General features: G+C 39.1%; 1 protein-coding gene across 1 annotated transcript; it reads left to right on the top strand.

Moving 5' to 3' along the window:
* Positions 1-1,013: 1,013 nt before the first annotated feature.
* rps6ka5 (ribosomal protein S6 kinase A5) lies at positions 1,014-22,720 on the top strand. The gene is made up of 17 exons (XM_084914676.1): positions 1,014-1,350; positions 4,398-4,469; positions 4,645-4,863; positions 5,084-5,199; positions 5,285-5,386; positions 5,720-5,803; positions 5,898-6,001; positions 6,096-6,246; positions 6,352-6,513; positions 7,790-7,915; positions 9,073-9,206; positions 9,955-10,048; positions 10,984-11,154; positions 11,473-11,664; positions 14,536-14,695; positions 15,265-15,428; positions 15,887-22,720. The coding sequence occupies exons 1-17, from the start codon at positions 1,281-1,283 to the stop codon at positions 16,190-16,192; spliced, it is 2,427 nt and encodes an 808-aa protein (XP_084770802.1). The 5' UTR covers positions 1,014-1,280; the 3' UTR covers positions 16,193-22,720.
* The last annotated feature ends 275 nt before the right edge of the window (positions 22,721-22,995 follow it).

The raw sequence follows: 22,995 nt of genomic DNA, 5'->3' as shown, positions 1-22,995 counted from the left end.
TCTGCATAGATAAAGGAAGCACATTTCTTCAGGTAGCCAACAATTTTGTGGTAGTCTGCATGAATGATCAGTGCAGATTTGCTCTAAGAAAAATTTGTTTTTTTCATTAAGAAATATTTACACAGGAGATATTACAAATACAATTTATTGAACAAAAAAAAGGAAAAAATATTTACAATCACTGTCTACGTGTTTGTTCTCCACAGTAACAGCACAAGGGCGACACCCCGTGGGCAGTTAACTGAATTGCATTAGATTGACAGTTTACGTTACAACCATGCACTTGAAGTTAACATACTAGCCTAACAGTTTTGCAGTTAATTCAATATTTATTAATGTTATAATGTTCACATTTGTGTTGAATCCGTTTTTGAGAGATTTCCTTTCAGAAGTGCGATCGTTTTGGATAAGGTGGTTTGTGTTTCTGAGGAACTGCTCTACCTTACTAACAGGAACTGATCACTTTCATGATATGCTGTTTGTGGCAAGACCAGATGAGGGGATAAAAGAAAATCTAAAAGAAAAGTAACTATAATTCCTTTTAGACATGTGCATAATAGTGAAACAATAAAATATTACTATCCTTAGGCAAAAGTCATACCAGCTCTATATTGTTGGATTATCTCTTGAACCTCTTAAATGCACCATATTCCGTATTATGGTTATATGTTAAATCTGATACATTTTTCTTCATTCTAACTTTATCATCTTATTGACAGTAAGTAGGATAGGACTGAAGAGGTTTCATCAGAAAACTGAAGTGGAAAATCTGAAGTGAGATCTGCACCTAACACTGTAGGCCTGCATTAATTTATTACATTAGGACATGCGTGTTGTTTGTATTCATATGTATATGCTGTCTAAACTGATAAGAAGTATTTATTATACTTACATTCTGACCTTTGGCACAGCGTGTTAACATGGACACCAATATATTGGAGAAGGCGGGATTATGTGTCGTTACGACGAAAGAATCCAACCAGAGGCCAGCTTTTCACATAGTAACCCCAATCAGCGAATAGGGACTGGCTGGTTGCGAAGGTAGTGGTCGTGGTGGTGTACTGGAAGAAGCAAGTGTTTCCTCTAGGCTTGTTAGCTGCAAGGTTTAGTAACAACCTTTTACTCGTCTATCTGTCAGGTTAGGCGCCGAACTTATCGGCGTTTGATCCCTTTGTTATGCAGTATTTGATTTCTGCATGCTAATTTTGCAATCTAGCTTGGCAGGTGAATCTAAATCTGTCTGAAAGCATATTTGAATATAATAGGGACACGAAATTACGATGCCATCCCCGATGGAGGGATCTTCCAGAGAAGGTGACCTGTTTACTGTGAAACACGAGCTGAAAAATGGTAAGTTAGCTGGGAGCCGGTAAAACTCAATGCTGTGAATTTCATTCGATATTTATGTTTTGGAGACACGTGTCGGAGCGAGAAAAATGTTAGCTGGGCTAGCTTAGGGGAGGCAACTGTCACTGTCAGTGATCGTTTGTAGTAAGCACTAACATCAACGTTACACAAGTTCAAACATGGCAGAGGAAAGCTAACATCCGACTGTCATTACTACTTATAACGTTACCGCGAACTCACACAAACTAACGTTATCTGACCATATTATTACGGCGAGCTAGCGTTTGTTATAAACCGAACTCAACCAGGGAAATAACATTAGCTTAAGCTAGTTGTCAGCGTGTAACTAGGTTAAAAACAGAGCATCGATGAAGATTTCACTAAGTTAATGCCATTGTCAACGCCTTAACTTATTTTGCTGGGTTTTCCTGCTGTTGCCTGTGTGTGACTGTTTTTGCTGTCACAGCTAACTTCTCCTCAGTCAAAAAAGGCAGAGCCAGCTGCAGTGATGTCAAGTCCAACACGCTAATGTTAGCCTATAGTTTCATTCTGCATATTACACAATAGTTAAGATCACCTGTAACCTTAGCTACAGCTGTTGCTTCTAACAGTGCATGCAATGACATATTAATCTCCTAAGCAGCCTGGTTAACTTTATACTACTAAGCCTCATCCCTAAAAGGGTAATCTACTGAAGGACAGTATAGTGTGAGTTCACTAAGAATTTACAGTAAATCTAGGCAGGATTCACAAATAAACAGAGATTTTAATGTTAGTGTTCGAAAGAGGGTTTCTGTGAAGAAGTGAAGAAGACTGCTTAGTGAAGTTGGACAGTGGACAACTAGGTTATAATGATACAGCGCTCCTGTTCAGTCTCCAACATGACTATGCTGCACCCCGATTATTGCCCTGCCCTAAAAATGCAGTCTGTCTAGTTGTCACTTTTTTCCCTGTGTGTTTCATTTAACACAGTGAAACTTATGGCTACTTTGCATCCATGCTGTACCATTTTGTCTGTGGAGATGTTTTAGTCCAGAACAACCACACAGTTCTCCAAGCTCATATGTCAATATAAAAATATGTCAATATCAGTTGTCATTGCACCTCCCTGTCTTCCTGTTGGAGATCAAGGCAGAGCTGTACTAAATGTGGCTATGTTATCATAAAATGAGTAATCATGCTTGTGCTGGCAGTTGCACAATAAAAGAATATTCTTTCTTGTCCGGGGCTTGTATTAGATGTTGGGTCTTTAACAACAATCGCTCAGGAAACCAACCAAGCACAAAGTTTAACAGATCTGTTTTTTGTTTTTTTTAAGTTTTTAATTTATTAATTTTTTTTAAAGGAAGCATAATTCCCCTCCAATAAAGCAAAGGGATTCCTAGGACTCCTCTGTTAGGCTATTAATAAACACCAAAATCAAACTGGGCCTTGGCAGGGTAAGCTTGACAAGGGTGTTATGCAACCTGAATCTCTGACCTTAAATTTGAAGGACAGCTTTGTTGTTCTGAAATGATACAGTGTGCGCTCAAATTGCCTAACAGTTGCAGCATTTTGTCTTGTGTGTAACTGGAGAAGCAGAGGAAAAGATTAAATCAGCCGCTTTAATTGCTCAGTACCCTATTTCCAGAGTGTGAGACAGAAGGAATGTGTTCACTACAATGGACATGCATGTCTAAGAGTGTGCCATGCTCAGTCAGCTGTACTGGGAGACCATGATTTAGTGAGACACAGGGAGTCACAGACAGTGTGTGCTGAATTCAGTGAAGATCTTTAATGGAAGATAATGACCTTTTGCTGGTTAATTTAGCGAGTTTGCTTGCAGTGGAAGGGAGGATTATTTTGTAGTGCTGCATATTTAGGAGACAGGAAGAGCAAATGTGTTTTTGTAACACTTGTTTACATGGAGGAAGTTTGGTAATCATGCATGTGTTATTTGCGGTCATGTTTTTTTTAACGTAATGGTGAAGTGAAATCACCATAACAATGCTACCAGTCTGCTGTTGTTGGTGTTTTGTTGTCTCTTGTTTTAATTTGACGGTTCTTCATTTGAAAGCCCAATTCTCCAGCTTTTAAACCTTTTCATTAAGTCTCAGTTAAGTCACATAGTAAAGTGCATCAGAATTCAAAACTTGACCCCAATCTAAAAACAAGTGTACCAAAAAATGTCTACTGGTAGACATGCAGTGTTGATAACTCAACAGTAGTTAAAAACAAATTAAGATTTGATTTGTTGATTAATAGTAGATAAGAGGAGAATTTTTTTTACTCATAGTCCTTTATTTCATCCCCAATAGAGCACACGAGCATGGTAGTTAACAAACCATCTTTAATCCTTATTATTTAAGACTGGAAACAGATATATTATAGAGCTGTGGGGCAAAGATCGGACCAGAAATTAGACCCTTCAGTTTTCTATTACAATGTGTATCCACAGTTTGTGCTTCTTTGAATCTTAGGTATCTTGACTTTAGTATCTAATCTTTAGCCATTAATAGTTATTTCCAGGTACTGAAAAATGCCAGGTGGGAGCTTCATAGTGCGACTGCATACAGTCACGCTGTGAGTATAAACAGGGATGCACTATGGGAAGCACTGAGACATTTGCTGAACATTGGTATTAGCCTATATTAGCCTGATTAACTGGTACTGGGATATTGCTAAACAAAATCGCATTTGCAAATGTCAGTGGCCAATATTTATGTGTTATATCCGTTTTGCACTGGCCTGCCTGTTTCCCTAGAACAAAAGGGGGAATAAAAAAACAACAAAAACCAAATGAAAAATGAAAAATAGTCATATCCAGAATTTCAGAGCATCCCTAAATATAAAGTTTTTCTTGTAGTAAGCGTTAAGTGATTTTTCATGTGATTTAATTGCTTTGGAGAAATCTTAAAAATATAATTTCACTGACATTTTTACTTTTAATGCCAAATATACAGTATGAATATATTTTAAAGTGTCTGTGTATATTGACAATCAAGCCATCTTTATTATTTCAAGTATTCACTACAAATATATTAATATTTTTATTTTTATTTTGACTTCAGCCAACCTGACGGGCCATGTAGAGAGGGTGGGGATAGAAAACTTTGAGCTATTAAAGGTGCTGGGTACTGGAGGTAAGTGCAGTGTTACTTTCCCTTAATGTAAACTTGAACATTCAGAAATTAGTTTGCATGCCATTCTGTCATCCAACAAAAGTGTGTTTTTGGAATGCTAAGCGTGTCGAACGAGTCTTTTCTGTTTACCCACCCTCATTGAACTTTGCACTGTCTGTGATTATTTTCCTGCCAGCATATGGAAAGGTGTTCCTCGTGAGAAAAGTCAGTGGCCATGATGCAGGAAAGCTTTATGCCATGAAGGTTTTGAAGAAGGCCACTATTGTACAGAAGGCCAAGACTGCAGAACACACGCGGACAGAGCGGCAGGTGTTGGAGCACATTCGCCAGTCTCCATTCCTTGTCACACTTCACTATGCCTTCCAAACAGAAACCAAGCTGCACCTCATTCTTGGTGAGGATATTTGATAATAATTTTTAAAATTTTAAGACAAATTCAGATTTTAAATTGTTACATCAAAGATTTAAGGCCTATGGCAACTGTCTGAACCCAGTGGAAAACCCCCCACATTTTTAACAGCTAAATATATTGATGTACGCAGAGAATAAAAATTGTCTTTCCTTGTAGGGACATTAACCAACTTACATAACAAACATGATGTTTTCCATTATAGATTATGTAAATGGTGGGGAGCTCTTCACGCACTTGGTGCAAAGGGTGCGGTTTAAGGAGCAAGAAGTTGCCCTGTATAGCGGAGAGATTGTCTTGGCACTAGAACATCTACACGAGGTGACCTTCAGATTTAGCTCAACAGTAAACAGTAGCGCTTCTTCCGTCCTTTATGCTTAACCTGTGTTTCATTTTCTTGTTCCAGCTTGGGATTGTCTATCGGGACCTTAAACTTGAGAATATTCTACTAGATTCAAACGGTCACATAGTTCTCACAGATTTCGGCCTTAGTAAAGAATTTGATCAGGTACAGTTTGCCTTTATGTGTTTAAACCTCTCAAACCTTTTCTATTCTCAAAATACGTTTTAGCTAATAAAACCCCAAAAAAGACATTTTGCTTTTTCTTTAATGCCCTCAAAAACCCAACTGTGAAGCCAGATTTTTACTTTAAATAGTGTGGGTTTGGGTATTTCACATTAGAGATATTTTTTCATCAGTATAGAGAAATAACCAATTCTCACTTCCTCATTACAAATGCAGAGAAATATTAGGATGCAGCGTCTGTTAGGATAGAGTATTTTATCTCTATTCTATGTCATGTTTGTCTTACGAAATGTTTGGTTTTGTTTTTAAAAATAGGCTGAAAGAGCTTTCTCTGTCTGTGGCACCATTGAATATATGGCTCCAGAAATTGTGGAAGGAGGAGAGTCTGGGCATGACAAGGTAAATTCTAGTTTCATGTCATTGCCTGTTTGATCAAATCATGTTGCACACTCTCCAGTGAGAAGTCACGGTTAGGTGCTTTCATGCATTCCAGGCGGTGGACTGGTGGAGCCTCGGCGTGCTGATGTATGAGCTTTTGACTGGTGGGTCGCCCTTCACTGTTGATGGAGATGAGAACTCGCACACGGACATTGCCAAGTATGAATTCTCCTTGATCATCAGCCTCAGCTTGCAGCTATATTTCAGTTATAATCAGTCTATAATGCTGCTGTATATCTCTCGCACATCACAGGAGGATTGCCAAAAAAGATCCTCCTTTCCCTAAAGACATGGGACCACTGGCCAAAGACCTAATCCAGCGACTCCTCGTTAAAGATCCAAAGAAGAGATTAGGGTCGGGGCCTAATGGAGCGGAGAATGTAAAGAAACACCCATTTTACCAGGTGGATTTCATTGCCTGTCTTGTAATGGTCACGATATTTAATATAAGTAATGGACTGAGATGTCATTGTTTTGTACTGAGTATTTCTACATGGTTTTCGCATTAGAAAATTAACTGGGAGGACTTGGCAGCCAAGAAGGTGCCTGCGCCGTTCAAGCCAGTGATTCGGGATGAGCTGGACGTCAGCAACTTTGCAGACGAGTTCACAGAGATGGACCCCACCTACTCTCCCGCAGCTCTGCCTCAGAACTGTGACCGCATCTTCCAGGTGGGAGGGAAGGAAGACATCTTAGACAAGCAGACTGTGTTTTGTTGTGACTCATGCTGCTGTTGTTTGCAGACAGGAATATTTCTTTGTGCTCCTTGCAGGTCATCGCGCAGGACACCGTTTATCGGCATTTGTTTAGAGCCCGTGTTTGTCTGGGCTTTGGTAACAGGCAGTGTGAAATGTTGACACGGATGAAAAATCGCATTATACATTATCCGCTTTTGTCTGTGACTATATTTGACATACTTCACAGCAATTGAAGTAATCAAGTGAAGTTTTGAATGTCCTCAAAAGGTTGCTGTAAGTCAACATGAGTCTGTCTGTGTGCATTGGTATTCAAATTGACTAAAGGGTCTTTTATTGAAGTAATTGCTGCCATATGCAGCTCTTATTGAAGTAACAGATGTGAATGACTATTTTTGATGTAGCTTTGAACCATAATATGGCCCACAACTCCATGCCAGCTGATGGCTGTCTGATGTATTGCATGAAATTTCAACTCTGATTGCCTTCTGGATCCTTGAGCATGCTAGATCAATAGATCCATTAACGGGCTTCTCTCATGGAATAAAAGGTTACACTTTGAGAGCATCACCACGTCTGTCTCGGTTACGCCTTCAGTCTTTGATTGCCAACTTCATCTTGGCTTTTTTCACTCTCAGCTGCCATTCATGTAGTCTGAAATTTTGTGGTCTTTATAATTTGCAAGCCTAGCAATCTCTGCGATAACGACAGCAATCCCAGTTTTAAACCGTGCACTTGCTCCCCCGCCGTGTCGCACAAAACAAAATTAAAATTGCATTAAGAGTGCCAAGATGTAATTTCACAGCAGAGCAATCAAATATTCAAGCCCGGCAATTTAGGGCATCTCATTCATTCAACACCCATCCTTCCGTCCATCCATTGCTGTCACTACATATCACACAGCTGTGTGTGTGCCGGTGTAAAAGAGAGAGGGAGAGCTTAATGCCAGCTCAAAGCTCTGTGCTCCCCACAGCTGGAATTAAGCAGGCAGCGCTCCACAATGACAGGCCTAACAATAGGAACAGCTGGACAGCCACTGTCAGTCACACATGAACAGAATTGGGCTTATTGTTGAGCTGACAGGCTGGTTTTGATAGATTTAAAGAAAACTACGCAATTTTTTTTTTATTTTAAGGGACTCTATTTTTCTGTGGCAGTGGAGGAAGTTTCCTTTTCTCCTGCCCTAGTCCATCTCTCGCTTTATGTCTTAGTAAAATGTAAACACCTAGGGCTCTTGTGTTTTTATTTGCAGGGTTACTCTTTTATGGCCCCCTCCATCCTCTTCAAGAGGAATGTGGTGATGGATGACCCTGTCCAGCTGTGTGGGGGTTCTGAAAAGCCAGGCTCAGCTGCGGTGGCCCGCAGCGCCATGATGAAGGTAAAATGAATGGACTTGGTTCTCTGAGCACAAACACACTTAAGCTAATGGATGCTGTCACAGACAGATGAGAATTTTTCCTTCCTTTCCATTCCACTTGAACTTTATTTTTCTTCTGTGCTAGTTTTACTGCACTCACGTTCAGTTTCAGGCTTAATCCTGTTTATTTAATGCCGTTTGTTCGTGAATACACTTGCTTGTCTTTGCAGCATAATGCTTTTTGAAAAGGTAGCAGTGCTTTACTTTTTGTGCGCTCAGTTAGCTTAAAGCTTTCTCACCAACATCCTGGGAAACTGAGCTGTTTTGCAAACCTTAGCATTTTCTATTTATTATGAGATTAGTCATAATGGTGAAAGGTATTGTAATTATTTATCTTAGTCCTTTTCAGTTTGCTGCTTCAATAATCCAAGAAAGCGAAGGGAAAAACAAGAAATTGGGCTTTTAAATTGTATCTAAACAATGAAGGAAATTAGTGGTTTAACTAGCTGGCTTTTCTTTTCTAAAGTTTCCACTGGGTGCACATTATAGGTTTTAAACCAGATTCCGGTTAGCAAACAGGAAGCTTATTAACGGTATTTCTGTCTTATCATGTGACGATCTTAACTCTTTTAGTTCAGATCTAAAGTCGAGACTTTCAGTGCTATTTTTTTAAAGTCCTCGTCACATTTGTATTTCTTCTTTTCGATTTTGCATGTGAAGTGTACAGGGTTGGTGTGGTGATATACTTAAAAACAACCCTTTGTGTAGCATAAAACTAGAATGAGAGAAGAATTATTATGAACATTATTATGGGTGAAAAGAGGGATAGCTTTGGGGATTCTAGCTGTAATTGAATCAGGATTTTTAATATAAATTCTGCATACAACCTCCAGAAAAGACTTGACTAAAAGAAAGGGAATAGAAAGAATGAAGAATGTCAAGTGTACCAAGTATTCTCTGTAGAAAACTGAAAGCAACTAAGGCCCTGAGATAATACTCAGATAATTGGCAAATTAATTTGGTCATAAGTAATGTAGGAACTTGCAAAATCTCTACTTTAATTCTACGAACAAACATCCTATATCAGGCTATAATATTTAATGTGAATTTTATTTGCGTGATAATAAAATATACACATAATTCTTACTTTTTGTGATTATTTTTATGCGTATTTGCAGGACTCTCCTTTCTATATGAGTTATGAGATGGACCTGAAGGAAAGTGCTCTGGGGGAGGGTAGCTTCTCGATCTGCAGACGGTGCACACACAAGAAGACTGGGCAGAAATATGCAGTCAAGATTGTCAGCAAGAGGTACGAGTTCACTGGGTGCACACATGTGTTTGTCAACTCAGATGCTTTTGGCTCTGTCTTTTGTTTATAGATTTACTGGATCAGTTGGACCGCCACCCTCCTCCACTCCCCTGCTCAGCCAAGTCTGAAGCCAGTCTGAGAAGACTAATAAATGTTAAACTAACAAAGGCCAAATAATGTCATAATTCGACCTGATTACATATTTTCCTGATTTTTTTCCCTATCAAAAATCCAGGTTATATAAGTAGATCACTTGGTTGTTTTTACTGCCACGTCCTATAAAATCCCATGTATGCTTATAATACACTCCTCCACAGTTTGGTACCCAGTATTATAGTTCTGATTATAGTTGACATTAGGACTGATGCAAGGCAAACAAACCCATGTCCAGTATTTTCTAGCTCTTTGTTGGTTAGAGCAAAACTGCCCTAAAATATTTTGGAAATTCCCCTAAAGTAAACAAAATAAATAAAAGAAACCTAATTCAACACAGTCTGTTAGTGATTTGTGGTGATATTTTCCAGTGTGTTCTGGGTTATAAAAGGATCTTTTTTTTTTTTATACTGTGTTGTGCGTGTTATAACAAAACGTTAACGCGGTACAACTAATAGTGTTGTAATGTGTGTAAATGTTTTGTCTTCTTTAAAAAAAGAAAATCTTAGCATATTGTGCTCCTAAACACGTAATGCAAAAGTAGGAAAATGTTCCACTTCTCCTGTGTGTGTATGTGTGACTGCCTTTGCTGTAGGATGGAGGCCCAGACTCAGCGGGAAATAGCAGCCCTGAAGCTCTGCGACGGTCACCCTAACATTGTCAAGTTACATGAAATTTACCACGATCAGGTAAAGATAATTGCGTCCGTTACATTTGCCTCCATAAATTCTGTTTTCCATAGCTCTCTGCCTAGTCTGTGGGGACTGCAGCCTTATTAAGTCGAGGAAATGGAACAAGGCAGATTAATGGGGATGCTGGTAGCCCTCTGGGTGTTTCTTTATCTCTTTGCATATTGTTTCATGAACATCTCACACTGTGCTCAATATTTCGCCTCAGATTTATTTCTAAACTGCAGCTGCACAAACATCCATTTTTCGCCACTGAATAGTAACAACCTAGATTCACTTGTTTTGCTAATCGAGCTGCACACTTAACCCAAACTAAGCGCGCATATGTTCTAAATGTAGCTTACCCCCGGTATATGGAAGGTGTGACCGTGTGTGTGACTGTGTACAGCTTCATTAGCCTCGGTCCTTCATGCCCAGGAGCACCACTTTAGTCCTGATGAGCTCAGTGGGGTTATTACTGTACCTCACAGGTCTGTGACCCAGATCAAAGCAGCGCTGCCTCACCCGCCTCAGCTGAGTCCTGTCTTTGTTCCCTAGATCCTGCACTAATGAGAAGCTCAACCCCGCTGCTCTGGCACATCATTCTCCTGCCACTTTGTTTGGCCCCTTTCATTTTTACTTAATACCAATGTGGTTTAATGTCACCATCATGAGATCAAGGATGGTTTTTTTTGTGTGTTTGTTTCTGTTTGTTACGCAATAGAAAAATTACAGTTTAATGTTTCACACATCACTTTTCAGATGTTTTCAATGTGGTGTTCAAGCTTTGAAAGCAAGATTGATGATATTTTAGGAAAGACAAACTTTCCAATATTTATTTAATTGCCAAACACAAGAGTGTTTGTGCATACCGAGCTAATTCAAGGGTTGTTAAAGAATATAGGTTAAGAGTGGGTGTAACAGATGTAACCTTATCCTGTATGTGTTTGCTGTAGCTTCACACATACCTGGTTCTGGAGCTGCTTGGTGGAGGGGAGTTGCTGGAGAGAATCCGCCGGAAACAACATTTCAGCGAAACGGAGGCCAGCCGGATCATGCGCAAACTGGTGTCTGCTGTCAGTCACATGCATGACGTAGGAGTTGTGCACAGGGATCTTAAACCGGAGGTATTGGAGAGCTTCTCAGCCGAGCTATTGCCAGAGATTTCTTTCTGTCCAAGCACAGTTTGTGTCTTTGTGATGAATGCAGGCTGGCTGGATCGTACGTTTCTGAAAGAGAATTACTGTGTTTTTCTGAACTTTGTATGATCTGTCCTTCTGTCGTTCTCACTCTGCTATTTTTTACAAAACAAGAGTAAAATTGTTTGACCCCAATGTGGGTCACAAGTACCTGGTCAGTCATGATGTACAATTTACTACTTGAGTGAACCAGTTCTGTTGAGCTGAGAAAAATGATTGCTGTGCGTGTCTCAAATTGCTTTGTAGAACCTGCTCTTCACAGATGAGAGTGAGAACTCTGAGATAAAAATCATAGACTTTGGCTTCGCTCGACTGAAACCACCAGACAATCAGCTCCTAAAGACTCCCTGCTTCACCCTGCAGTATGCTGCACCAGAGATACTCAAATATGATGGCTATGATGAGTCCTGTGACCTGTGGAGTCTAGGGGTCATCCTGGTGAGTGGAGCAGCCACGCTCAGGTTAAATCAAAGCACTATTAATTTGACCGAGGATCATTGATTGTTCAGCAATCGGGGAGAGAACAACGAGCAAACCGTTATCTGAGTTTTTGAATGGTGAACAAGCTGTTTATGCTAACGTTACCATTTACACTATATGAATGATAGATTGTAGTGCATTTATTGACGTTCATGTGGTGAGCCTAGGCCTGTTGCATTGTTGGTAGGGTTGAGTTGGCTGGAAATGGAAGGGTATTGGATCTTTAAGTTACTTTAAATCCTGACTTAAGGCTTTAATTTGAATTCCATTAACCTGTTCTATTATTAATATTTTTAGGTACAATTGTTAATTACAGTTATAGCTGATTATATAATTAAGCTTTTTTATGATTATATAATTAATAGATTAGTAGGCCTTCTTTTTTTATAGATCAGTACATTTTAATGGCCATGTTCAGAGCAGCGCATTGCATGCCGACCACTGTGTAGTAGGGTAATGCACTAACATGGTTCAGTTCCTCATGCAGCTCCACTTAAGAAGATCCATACCAAACCTCCTTAGTAGTATCTGTTATCCAAAGAATGGTTGGCTGTTCATAGGTGTGGTGCTTTTTCGTAAAAAAGGCAGAATATAAATTCCAGGGTATATTAGTGTGTTAAGTTATTTTGCTTGTTGAAATGCTATATTCTTGGCAAGTAAAATTTCATGTAGCTGTCAACTCAAAGACCTTATGAAAGTATTGCTCTGTACATGAAAGGTAGATTTTTGATGAAACTCATGGCTCTCACAGGTTGTAATAGAACTAAATAACTGATCATTGATTAGCCCTATTCAGGAGCATCCTTCTTTGTGACTTAACGCCATCACTTTCCACAATGCTCCAGGAAAGTGACCTGATTATATAAATGTATAATTTACACAAATCTTTTCAGAACCCCAATTCCCACTTTAAAGCTTGTCTAAAAATGCTTTTGACTGAAGTGTTTCTATAACCAAATAAATGTTTAATCAGAAGCTTCATATACTCTTGATTTGTACATCTTATCCAGTTTGAGGATTAAACATTTGACGCAGGCCACTTTGATTAAGCAATCAGCTGTTATTTTAACTGATTTTGGTGGTAGTTTAGGCTAATCTGTTTTGGATGATATTCATCTCCTCTTGTTCAGCGGTACAAACTTCAGCATCCTGTGGTGAGCTGACACAGTTTACACTCACCACAATAAGAAGCAAAACCTGCCCCACTCTTAGACCTGGTAAAGGCTATGCGGATATGTCATCCTCATTCAACTTTTTTTTGCATGGAAGAGAAAAATTAAAAGGAGAGGTAGACAGGATAAGGAAAGGACACATAGTTGAGAGAAAGATTTCTGTAGTTGGCCAGTCATCCGTACAGAGCCATGGCTCTATGTTTAAGTGCTGCTTCCCACCGTCGCCCCCTGGGGGGATATGGGTGTACTGTGCCTCTTGGAGTTTTGATGAAATGGCTACTGACATGCTTTGTGCACAATGCCCTGGAAGCCAACTGAGTTGAGATATAGAGGGAGGGAGAGAGAGATCACAGCACAACAGAGCCTTTGCTGCCAAAAGGGTTGTTCCCAACTACTGTCATTTTAATGAGAAATATGAGGGCAGATGCATTCAGGCCAAGGTGAGAGAATCCTGTTCTTTCAGCTGAGCACAAACCGCTCTTCTCTTGAGTGCTAGTTCAGCCATGGTCAACAACTTGCAGCATAACAATGGAAAAATGTGGACAGTCGTGATCGGTCAAGGGCGCTTTTAAAACATGTTATTTTAACAGTAAATGTGTTTAAACACTTGCGTCTAGTTAGTGTGGCACTGACAAAAACGAGCACGTAGTGTTTTTTCATCCGCAGCTGTTGTATAAAGTGTATAAATTAGATTTTCACTAGAGATACCTGATTTCTGAGGACAAAGGCATTAGAGATTTCAGTGGAGAAAAAAGATAGTTGGGATGTTTTAAAAGATGTAAATTAAAAAAAAAAAATACAATACAGTTATTCACAAAACATCAAAAGCACATATAGAGATAAAAGAAAAATGTCAAACCGCTTAAAATATCTGTTCATTTCAAATTTAATGACAGCATGTTTAAAAGGCCAGTTAGGATCCTTGAATGTTTTACTACAGAGCCACACTGATCTGTGCAGAATGGGGTTTGATGTTGTGTTGCTAGAATAGCCAAGATCTTCCCCGAAAAAGAGGTTTTCCTGATGAGAGCATTTGTCGCTACCAAACCTGTATACATAATCAGCATTAATGGTGCCTTTACACATGTCTATGTAGCTAATTCTATATAGTTTGCAGAGTGCAGCATCCATGAGTCTCAAAGAGATGTTCAGATTTTTCATATTTACTGTGAAAAAATGAGTTTAGTGACAGTTCAATGTCTCTTTCAAGATTATATTGTCCTTTCAGTTTTATTTTGGCCTTATATAATCTTCAAAATCATTGGATTATTGTGATATTTTGGTGATATACATTTTACACAGCATTCCAGTTCCTGGAAATCAAGGTTGCACAGTGTGTTGTACTGAAAACAGAAAATAATGGAGTCGTTATTAACTTTGCAGTAAAGCTTTTCACAAAAACACTGCTTAGCTACACACTACTGTTCAAGTTTTGACACAGACTCCAAGACTTTTCTCAACAATGTAACAAAAACCTAAATAAACGTCGCTCTCTCTTTAAAGTCTATAACTGAAAAGCTAAGAGAGAGCTATTATAAACTGGTAAGCCAGTCTAAATGTGGCTGTATTGTAAAAATTGCATTGAGATCTCTAAATCATCTTTTTTTTAAATATGTTTATGTTCATAGCAGATTGCATGGTCTTCCTTTGTTTGCAGTACACCATGCTGTCCGGCCAGGTGCCTTTTCAGTGCCAGGAGAAGAGCCTGACCCACACCAGTGCTGAAGAGATTATGCGCAAAATCAAACAGGGAGACTTCTCTTTTCAAGGAGAGGCCTGGAGAAACGTGTCCCAGCAAGCTAAGGACCTCATACAAGGTGAGGGGAAAAAACTGGCTTATTTTCTTTTGAATAACTTGAGCTTCGGTTTCTTTTTTTCCCATTAAAAACATAGAAACATAGTGTACTAAATTTATAAAATTCCACTTAAATAGTACTACAAATTTTAGGATATGGTTATGAAAGTGAGTAGTGTTAGCTTGCAGCTCCAAGACTTCTGTTATCGTTAGATTCTTTGTTCCAGGTTCATTTTTTCAGAATAAAATATCGACTTTCAAAATAAAGTAGTCCAGAGCAGGAGGTATGAACTGTTTTTGTGAAATTGTAAATTAGTTAAATAAATAAAATGAGGTTTATGCAAAAGCTTTGAGTCGTGTTTAGGGCAGATTTTGATGGTGCTGGTAGAGTCTGGAAGAAGAAATGGACAAGTAGTGCTCCATTAGTGCAATGTCAGTAAGTGATGACGTGTTTTGGATTAACTTTCTACTCACAAAGCAGCTTTCAGAGATCAGGTTTCCTAAAGAGGAAATAACTTCCTGCCTGTGTCTCACCTTTTCTCACCTGGATTAAGAGCGTTAAAGGTAATTATCTGCGTCTTGTTCCTGCAGAGCTGCTGACGGTCGACCCTAACAAGAGGATTAAGATGTGTGGCCTCCGTTACAACGCCTGGCTCCAGGACGACAGCCAGTTGTCCTCCAACCCACTTATGACCCCAGACATTCTCGGATCCTCCACTGCCTCTGTCCACACTTGTGTCAAAGCTACTTTTAATGTATGAAATGTTCAGAAGGGTGCTAATGTTAGATAGTAGGTCAGAACGTTCCAACCTAATGTAAAATTTGGATTGTGTAGCTTCTGTTAAGTGTCAACCGGCTGTTATTAATAGAGATGGAGACCACATTATATTAACCGTATTGTGGGGAGATTAATTCAAACAAATGCTAAAGATATTAGTAATTTAAAATGCATCAAAAGGCACTTTGATACTGCAACAAAGCGCAGATGCTACTTTTTGTCTTACTTGAGGTTGGATTTGTGTTGTTATTGCGATTCATCAAAATGCTGAATGGATATTAATGCGACTAATGATATAATTATGTGACCTGGGTTTTGGCCAAATATTGATGGGATCTGAAACGTAAGATCCCTTGAAAAGAGATGAGAGCAGTGCATTTCTTGGAAACTAAAATTTATAGAAAGTCTAACCAAACATCTGTTTTGTACTCGCAGGCATTTAACAAATGTAAGCGGGAAGGGTTCCGCCTCCAGACGGTGGACAAGGCGCCTCTAGCCAAGAGGAGGAAGATGAAAAAAACAAGTACCAGCACAGAGACCCGCAGCAGTTCCAGCGAGAGTACCCATTCCTCCTCTTCCTCCTCCCAGTCACAGGAGAAGACTTTTCAAGAAGGAGACCCAAATCGACAGCACTCTAACATCACTCCTGTCATCACCCCTGTCAACACACCGGTGCCCTCTGGAACAGATTCTGGGCACCAGCCAGCACCTCCAGCCTTTCCCTTCTCAGAAGGACAGTAAGACAGCCTGAGGAGAATCCAGGTTCAGACAGTTGGGTCTGAAAAAAGAAGAAGAAGAAGAAGAAGTTTGGCTTGGACTAGTATAGAGACATCCTTCTTCTTTCTCTCTGTCTCTGGCTCAATTGCATGGATGTCAGCACGTCTCTAAAACCAAGCATGCAGCAGGAGCAGCACTGTCACCTCTATATCAATCAATCAATCAATCAATCAATCAATCAATCAATCATCACTAGCAATAGCCTATCCTATCCTATCTTTTGCTCTGACTTTCTCACACAGACTATCAATCAGGGACTGGACCAGGAAGAAGTGTCACCAGTGTCCTAAAAGAAAAGGGCTGCCCTACTGCCCCCGGTCCAGAGAATGGAGAGACATCTTCAGTCTCGTCATTAAATCACAACATCTGTCCTCTCCTTTTCTGTCTTTGTCCGAGTTTTTAGAGATTTAAAGGGAAAGTCAGCGTTTACACCACGGATGCTTTGTAATTTCTGTCAAAAGGAGAGAGAAACAAAAGGCCACATGCCAGAGGATAATCTTACGTCTCTGCTATACGGAGCAGCTTATTTATATGTGAATTTTTCAGACTGAAATTTATTTATGATAAGCTATATTATTAACTTATTTATGGTTCATTATGATCTGAAAAGAAATAATGGATACAGTGAGACTAAAAAAAAGAAGATATTTTGTGTATGTGTGTGTGTGTTTTCCTATCAGCTCAAAAAACTTTCCATATAGTCAAATGGTCTTTCATATATCTTTCTAGTTAGACACATCAAAGAGTCTAGTAGGTCAGTTTTAGTTTGTTTTGTATACATCGTAAGAGTCAAAGTCATGAAACCAGAGTTCTTTATAGGTACTGCTAATTATTTAAGGTGAATTTTAAGATTGATATTTGTTTAGTGGCTTAAAAAAAATATACATTTCCTGATTCATATAAAAGATGAAAATGTGTGCACATCTTTTTGTAAGAACCAAATGTGGATGTAGTATGTTCAGCCAAATCTGTGATTTTATCATTGTATGGCGAGTACTGCTGCCTGAGGCAGTGCATCCTGACTAGAACAGCTATATTTAGACTTTTTTTTGTCTCTTATGTGGGAGTATGGCTACTGCCGGACTTGGCATTGCTGCTGTTCCATGTGGTCTGATCCTGAAGTCAGTATTTAGCCCAGCAGTAGAGACCTAATTGTCTCATTATCACTACAACCAATTGGATTGAGCAGAATGTCCCAAATGGAAAATGAAGATCAGCTTAGCGTAAGGGTTGAATGCATCAAGTAGTTTGAGATTTGAGCCTTCTTGGAACCAAGATGCCTGAGGGCAGTTTCAAGTGACCTCTTTTTTTTTCTTTTAGATTAAAAAATATTAATTAAAGGAAGGCTTATGTGCCAAACTGCATTTGAATGGTAATGTTTGCGTTTAAAGACGGTCAGACACTAGGACATTTGGAGACAATGTAGAGCAAAAGTAGCCCCGTTTTGTCTTCAGTCATAAAACTACTGCAAAATGCAAAACGTTGATGATTACAAGTTGTTGAGTGCAAATTAGGGATGCACTGATTGATTATATTAGCCAAATGTTGGTATCTGGCTGTTGTGGGCCTTGTTGACTCATTTCAGCAATTAAAAATGTCTGATGTGCGAATCATATCAGTGTTTAACTGGCTTATTGTTCAAGGATAGTGTGATGAAGCGTTGAAAGACTTCAAGTTCAGTTATGCTTATTTATAGTGAAGATTTCTTTGTTTCCCTGGAACAGAAGGTGGAATAAGTACATCAGAATTTGCCAGTCGGCCCAGAAGTTAACAATCAGTGCATCCCTACCACATGCTTCGTTTTACTATTGATGCCGTCCTTGCTCTATTTACCATGTTGTACTGCATGACTGAAAAGGTGATCTTTGCACTGTGTGACAGCTCGCACTTTGAGGCAGATATCTTGTTAGTATTAGGTCCCCAGTGCATGATGTGACCCGAAACATCAACCACTTCCTTTATTTGCCTTTGTGGGCTTTTTTTGGGGGGGCAGATTCTTACTTGATTTAATGTGAGTTTGTTTACTTGCTTAACCGATTTTCAATTCGGGACTTTTCCTGTTTAAAATTGTGATGGGTGTACCAAAACCCCTTGTTACAATAGCCTAAATATTGTAATATCCCAGTGTTACAATTCTGGTGTTAGTTGGGATAGTTAGGGGAAAAAATGCCATGCTCTGTTAACTGTTTTTTTTTTTTTTTTAATTACGTCTTTGTCTGTTTTCATTGTAATAATTGAAATACTGTATTTTGCTGTTGTGTGGGGTACTTGGTGATCCGTATGTGAAGCTACCTAGAATCAGATCCTCCTGCTCAGCCAGGATACAGATTTTCAGTTGGACTACTGTGTGCATTTAAACACACGCTGTCATCCTCTTCCATTTTTACTCTGAATCAGAACCAAAGCATTAACTTCAAGGTAGCTGCTTTAAGCTGCATGAGACATGACCTTTCATGCAAATATGCAAAGAAATGCTTCATCTATCACATTTTCTGTTTGTTCCGGTTTCTTTTTCTTGGTCCATTCAATGAACGATATTTTTTTAGTACAGATGATTTTTTTTTTTTTTTTTTTAACAGCACACAATGTGTTTTCTTCAGAGATTCTTTATGGAATCAATAATATCAATACCCAGCACATTATCATGCTTAAATCTATGCATCTCTTTTACACTTTTGTGTTGCTTGTTTTGCCATTTTGCAAAGACCTCATCGAATGGGTTTAAGCAGAGTGCTTAAAAAGGTGTAACAAAATTTCTATACGCTGATTGTCTACAACACCAAATATTGTGTAATGTCCACCTTGTGCCAGAAGAAACAGCTCTGACATGTTGGAGAACAGACGTGAGATGCTGTTAGTTTCTGGGACAGGGCAGATGGACTGCTGTCAGTCAGTTTGGAGACCAGTTTAAGACCTTGGGCTAATTTTTGTGGTGTGGCAAGGTGCACTGTCCTGGTGGGAAAAGCAGTTATTTCGGTGGGAAACGTATGGTGAAGGAACATCCACACGAATGGCGCAATCCAAGGTTTCTCAGCAGAACATTGCAGAGAGTGTTTTTAATGTTTTGGCTGATCAGTGTTTACTGTACTTTTACTCCCATAACGTCAGCCACTGTAGAAATGGAACAGATGGAAAAGATTCCCAGTATGAAAAAGCTGGAATCCTTGAAGCTAAACACTACAAAGCTCTCGTCTAACTTAGTTCGCATGAGTTCCCCCGTTGCTGCCTCATTAAGCCTCTTTTCTTTTGTTTGGGTGTATTAATAGCTCAAGTGGAGGAAGAGGAAGAGTGTCCTATATTGAGCTCCCCTCTGGGAGCCAGGCTCTATTAGCTGATGTGCTGCAGTGCTGTTTGTTCCAAAGAAAATACCGTACTCTACTCACTGCCTCTGTGGGACCCAGCTCACTTTCTTTGTAGGGAAAATAACAGTGCATCACAGGAAAGGGTTGGTTTAGTATCAATGTCTCTTGGGGCAGATTTCCAAACTAGGCTTTCCTTCTTTTGATGAACATCTTGTTCATTGTGCCACCACGAGGAAGAGAGACAGAGGGAGGCCGGTTCTTATTTTAGGCCTTGTTGCCTTTGATACATTATTTTGTCAGTTCCCTGAAATTTTAACGAAAGTTCCTTTTCTGCCTACAGTGCTTCCTCGTTTCTAAGCCTGAAAGCGTCACACCTAATGATACTAAACCTTTTTATCATTTTTCCAACACTTAATTAGAGGGCTGGTAGTTTGAATTGCTTTGTGAAAACCAACGACTGCTGTTGTACATTTTAGTCAGAGAAATTGGCTTGGGATGTTGCGGTGTGTTTTTAGTGCTCCGGTCCATGAGGTCACGCATGGGATTAAGATACTAAGGGCAGCGTTGAGTGACATCCTGTACTGATTCTCAGTATGGTGCTCTTGTGCATGTGTTGTTTGTGAACGTCGAACATTTTGGATACACCTTGCAGCTAGTGTGGTTCTTTTTTGTCAACATTAAGGACGTGTACAGTACTGTGCAAGAGTCTTGAGCCAAGCTTCATTTCTCTATATTTTGCCAGGAAAATTGGAAATATGTGCAGTGAATTATCAGACACATAGAAACTAACTTGGAAATACTGTATATAAGCAAAATCAGAGTTGGTACAAAATGTTTCATTGTATGATCTTTCTTGGATGATCTTACCACATTAACAGTGTGTTTGGGATTCATTGCCATGCTGAAACTTGAAACCAGTGCCGATAAGATGCTTTTTGTTTTTGCATGGTGGATAAAATCTGATGCTACTTTTCTGCATTCATGATTCCATCAGTTTCGAAAAGATCGCCAACACCACTTGCTGAAATCAAACCCAAAACAATGACTGAACCTTCACTGTGTTTTACAGATGGCTGTAAAGACTGTTGTACCTCTCTCCTGACTTCCAAAATGTTAAAATTTGGATTCATCACTCCATAAGACCTTCCCACTTATTTTTAGGCCAGTACTTGTATAGTTGACACACCTCAGTCTTTTCTCCCAGTTTCCCTCCTTTAAGAGTGGTTCCTTTAGTCACTATTCATTTGAGATCATTTCTAATGATCAACTGAAGGACCAGATGTCTATCTCAGGTCCTGCGTTAGGTCTTTGTTGCATTTTTCTTTTTTCTTGTCTAAAAAATGAATGAAAAAGCAGCCAGTGTCCACAGACCAACTTTTAGAAAGATTACAGAACTTTTGCTCTAGAAAATGTTAAAAAAGTTAACAGAAAGTATGTTTCCTTGGAAGCAAAATACAAAGAAGTGATGGGTGACTCAAGACATTTTGATTGGTCACTGCCTTATGTATGGAGCTGTCCAAGGTGCTGAAGTGCTCAAACTATCAGTTGTTTGAGGGAAGTGTAATAGTGCGATCCTTTAAAATGACCAGGCGTACATGATTGTTAAGTGGCTCAACTAATCCACAGACAAAGTGCTTCAAAACAAACAAAATCTCCCGCTATGGCGAATAATAAGTATATTTATTGATACAATTTAGAGCACTTCCAAGTAAGGTAGAGCTTTCATCAGTCATGAGTCAGGTGTAGCAGCTTTGATCAAGAGCGAGAAAAGAAAGAGTGAATGGATAAAATGTCCAGCTTTGCTGTGCTTCTATGTTGTAGATGTTTATATCAAAGTCTAAAATACTTCAATCAATGTCTGAACATGTAATCTCTGCGTGGCAAAAGCTCAGACTTCAGGCCGCTCTAAATTCTTGTTTTTTGGGGTTTTTTTTTGGGTCTATTGGTCTTTGAACCTGACATTTTATGATGTCAGTAAGAGCAGATATCCCAGATATGGGCAGCCAATCAACAGAAAGTTGGCTTGAAGTGAGCGGAAAGGGAGAAAAGCTCAGTATATTATAAAAAAGAGATTAATTTGAAAGGTGAGTCATGCAAAGGCACCCTGGTAGTGTCCACAAATGGCACTACTGAGATAAAAAGGACCTAATATGCTCCACTTTGGATACAAATAATGTAATTAATAATGTTAAATAATATCCAGAATCATTTCAGCCAGGACATGAAATATGTGAACTTTTTTTGTTTTAATTTGGGACTATATACTAACAGTTACTTTGATTAAAAGTATCCAACTACAACTACACTGATATCTCTGGGGCAGTGACAGCCATATGTATATATACCCCCCTTACAGTTCAGCCTTTTAGAAGCAAGTGGTCAGCTACAAAGTGGCCTTGCTGAGCTACACTTACCTGCATGAGGACGTGTTCTCTTGCGTTAATTTATTTGACTCAGCGAGTGTTGCTCTATGTAAAGTTGGTAACAGATATTAATGCTTCCACATCCATGGGTTGTAAGGGATGTAAAGGCATCATCCTCATCATCGTGATCATCATCATTTTCGTCACCAGTGCAGCCATCATGCATGTGCTGATGTTGCTTGATTCCTGTCAATCTTTCTGTTCTTATCAAAACTTGTCCAAACGTACTGTAGCAGTGAATCCCTTTGAGATTGGTCACTAAACTGGTTTAAAACACAACATCAAGCTTTAAGGGCAAAACTTTGCACTTACATGTTGATTTAGTCACGCATATGTTGCAGGAAAAATGTCCTCTTTTGTGCAGGTTCAAATGTTTCTCATCTTTCTGTTTCTCTTGATGGTTGTTGTCAGATAATTCTAAGATAAAATAAACCTCAGCAGTAGTACTTTTTAGATACGGCGAGGAGACACCATGTGCGTACCTGCTTCTTAAGGCACTGTGAAAATCATCCTTCAGGACTTTTGGGCACACCGTCGATAGTATGAGGGGAAAAAACCCTCGATTTGCTTCAATAAATGCTTTACGTGCTAGCTGAATACATGTGTACGTTTGATAATCTGATACCAGTAATGAGTCTTTTAATAGATCCTCTGCTTCATTGTATTTTTAAGTGTTTACGTCATTAATGAAGATATTTTGTGATACCAGGATTTGTGTGTATGAGTTGTCAAAAAGACAATAAACGTACGATTTCCTGTTCACTTGATGATTTTGATTTTATTAAATTAGGTGTGAACATGTCATGTTGACAAGGGTTTTAAAAGTATGTCAGACGGCAGCCACCAGATGGCAGTGTTTAATAAAGTTTAACCAGAAGAGCAGTTTACTGTTCAATAAGCCTTTAGAAACAAGTAGAAAATTATGTTTAGCATATATTATCTTAAACATTGCTACAATAAATTGTGTCTTCAAGGTTGTTTAAATCACCACCAGATGTAAGGTTTATGCCATGGGTGCCCTAAATTAACATTATTGATAATT

This window comes from Perissodus microlepis, chromosome 19 (assembly GCF_051167445.1).
Source record: "Perissodus microlepis isolate ML-2025 ecotype Zambia chromosome 19, ASM5116744v1, whole genome shotgun sequence".
Lineage (NCBI taxonomy): Eukaryota > Metazoa > Chordata > Actinopteri > Cichliformes > Cichlidae > Perissodus > Perissodus microlepis.
The sequence above is the reverse complement of the archived record's forward strand: the minus strand, read 5'-3'. Positions and strand labels throughout refer to the sequence as shown.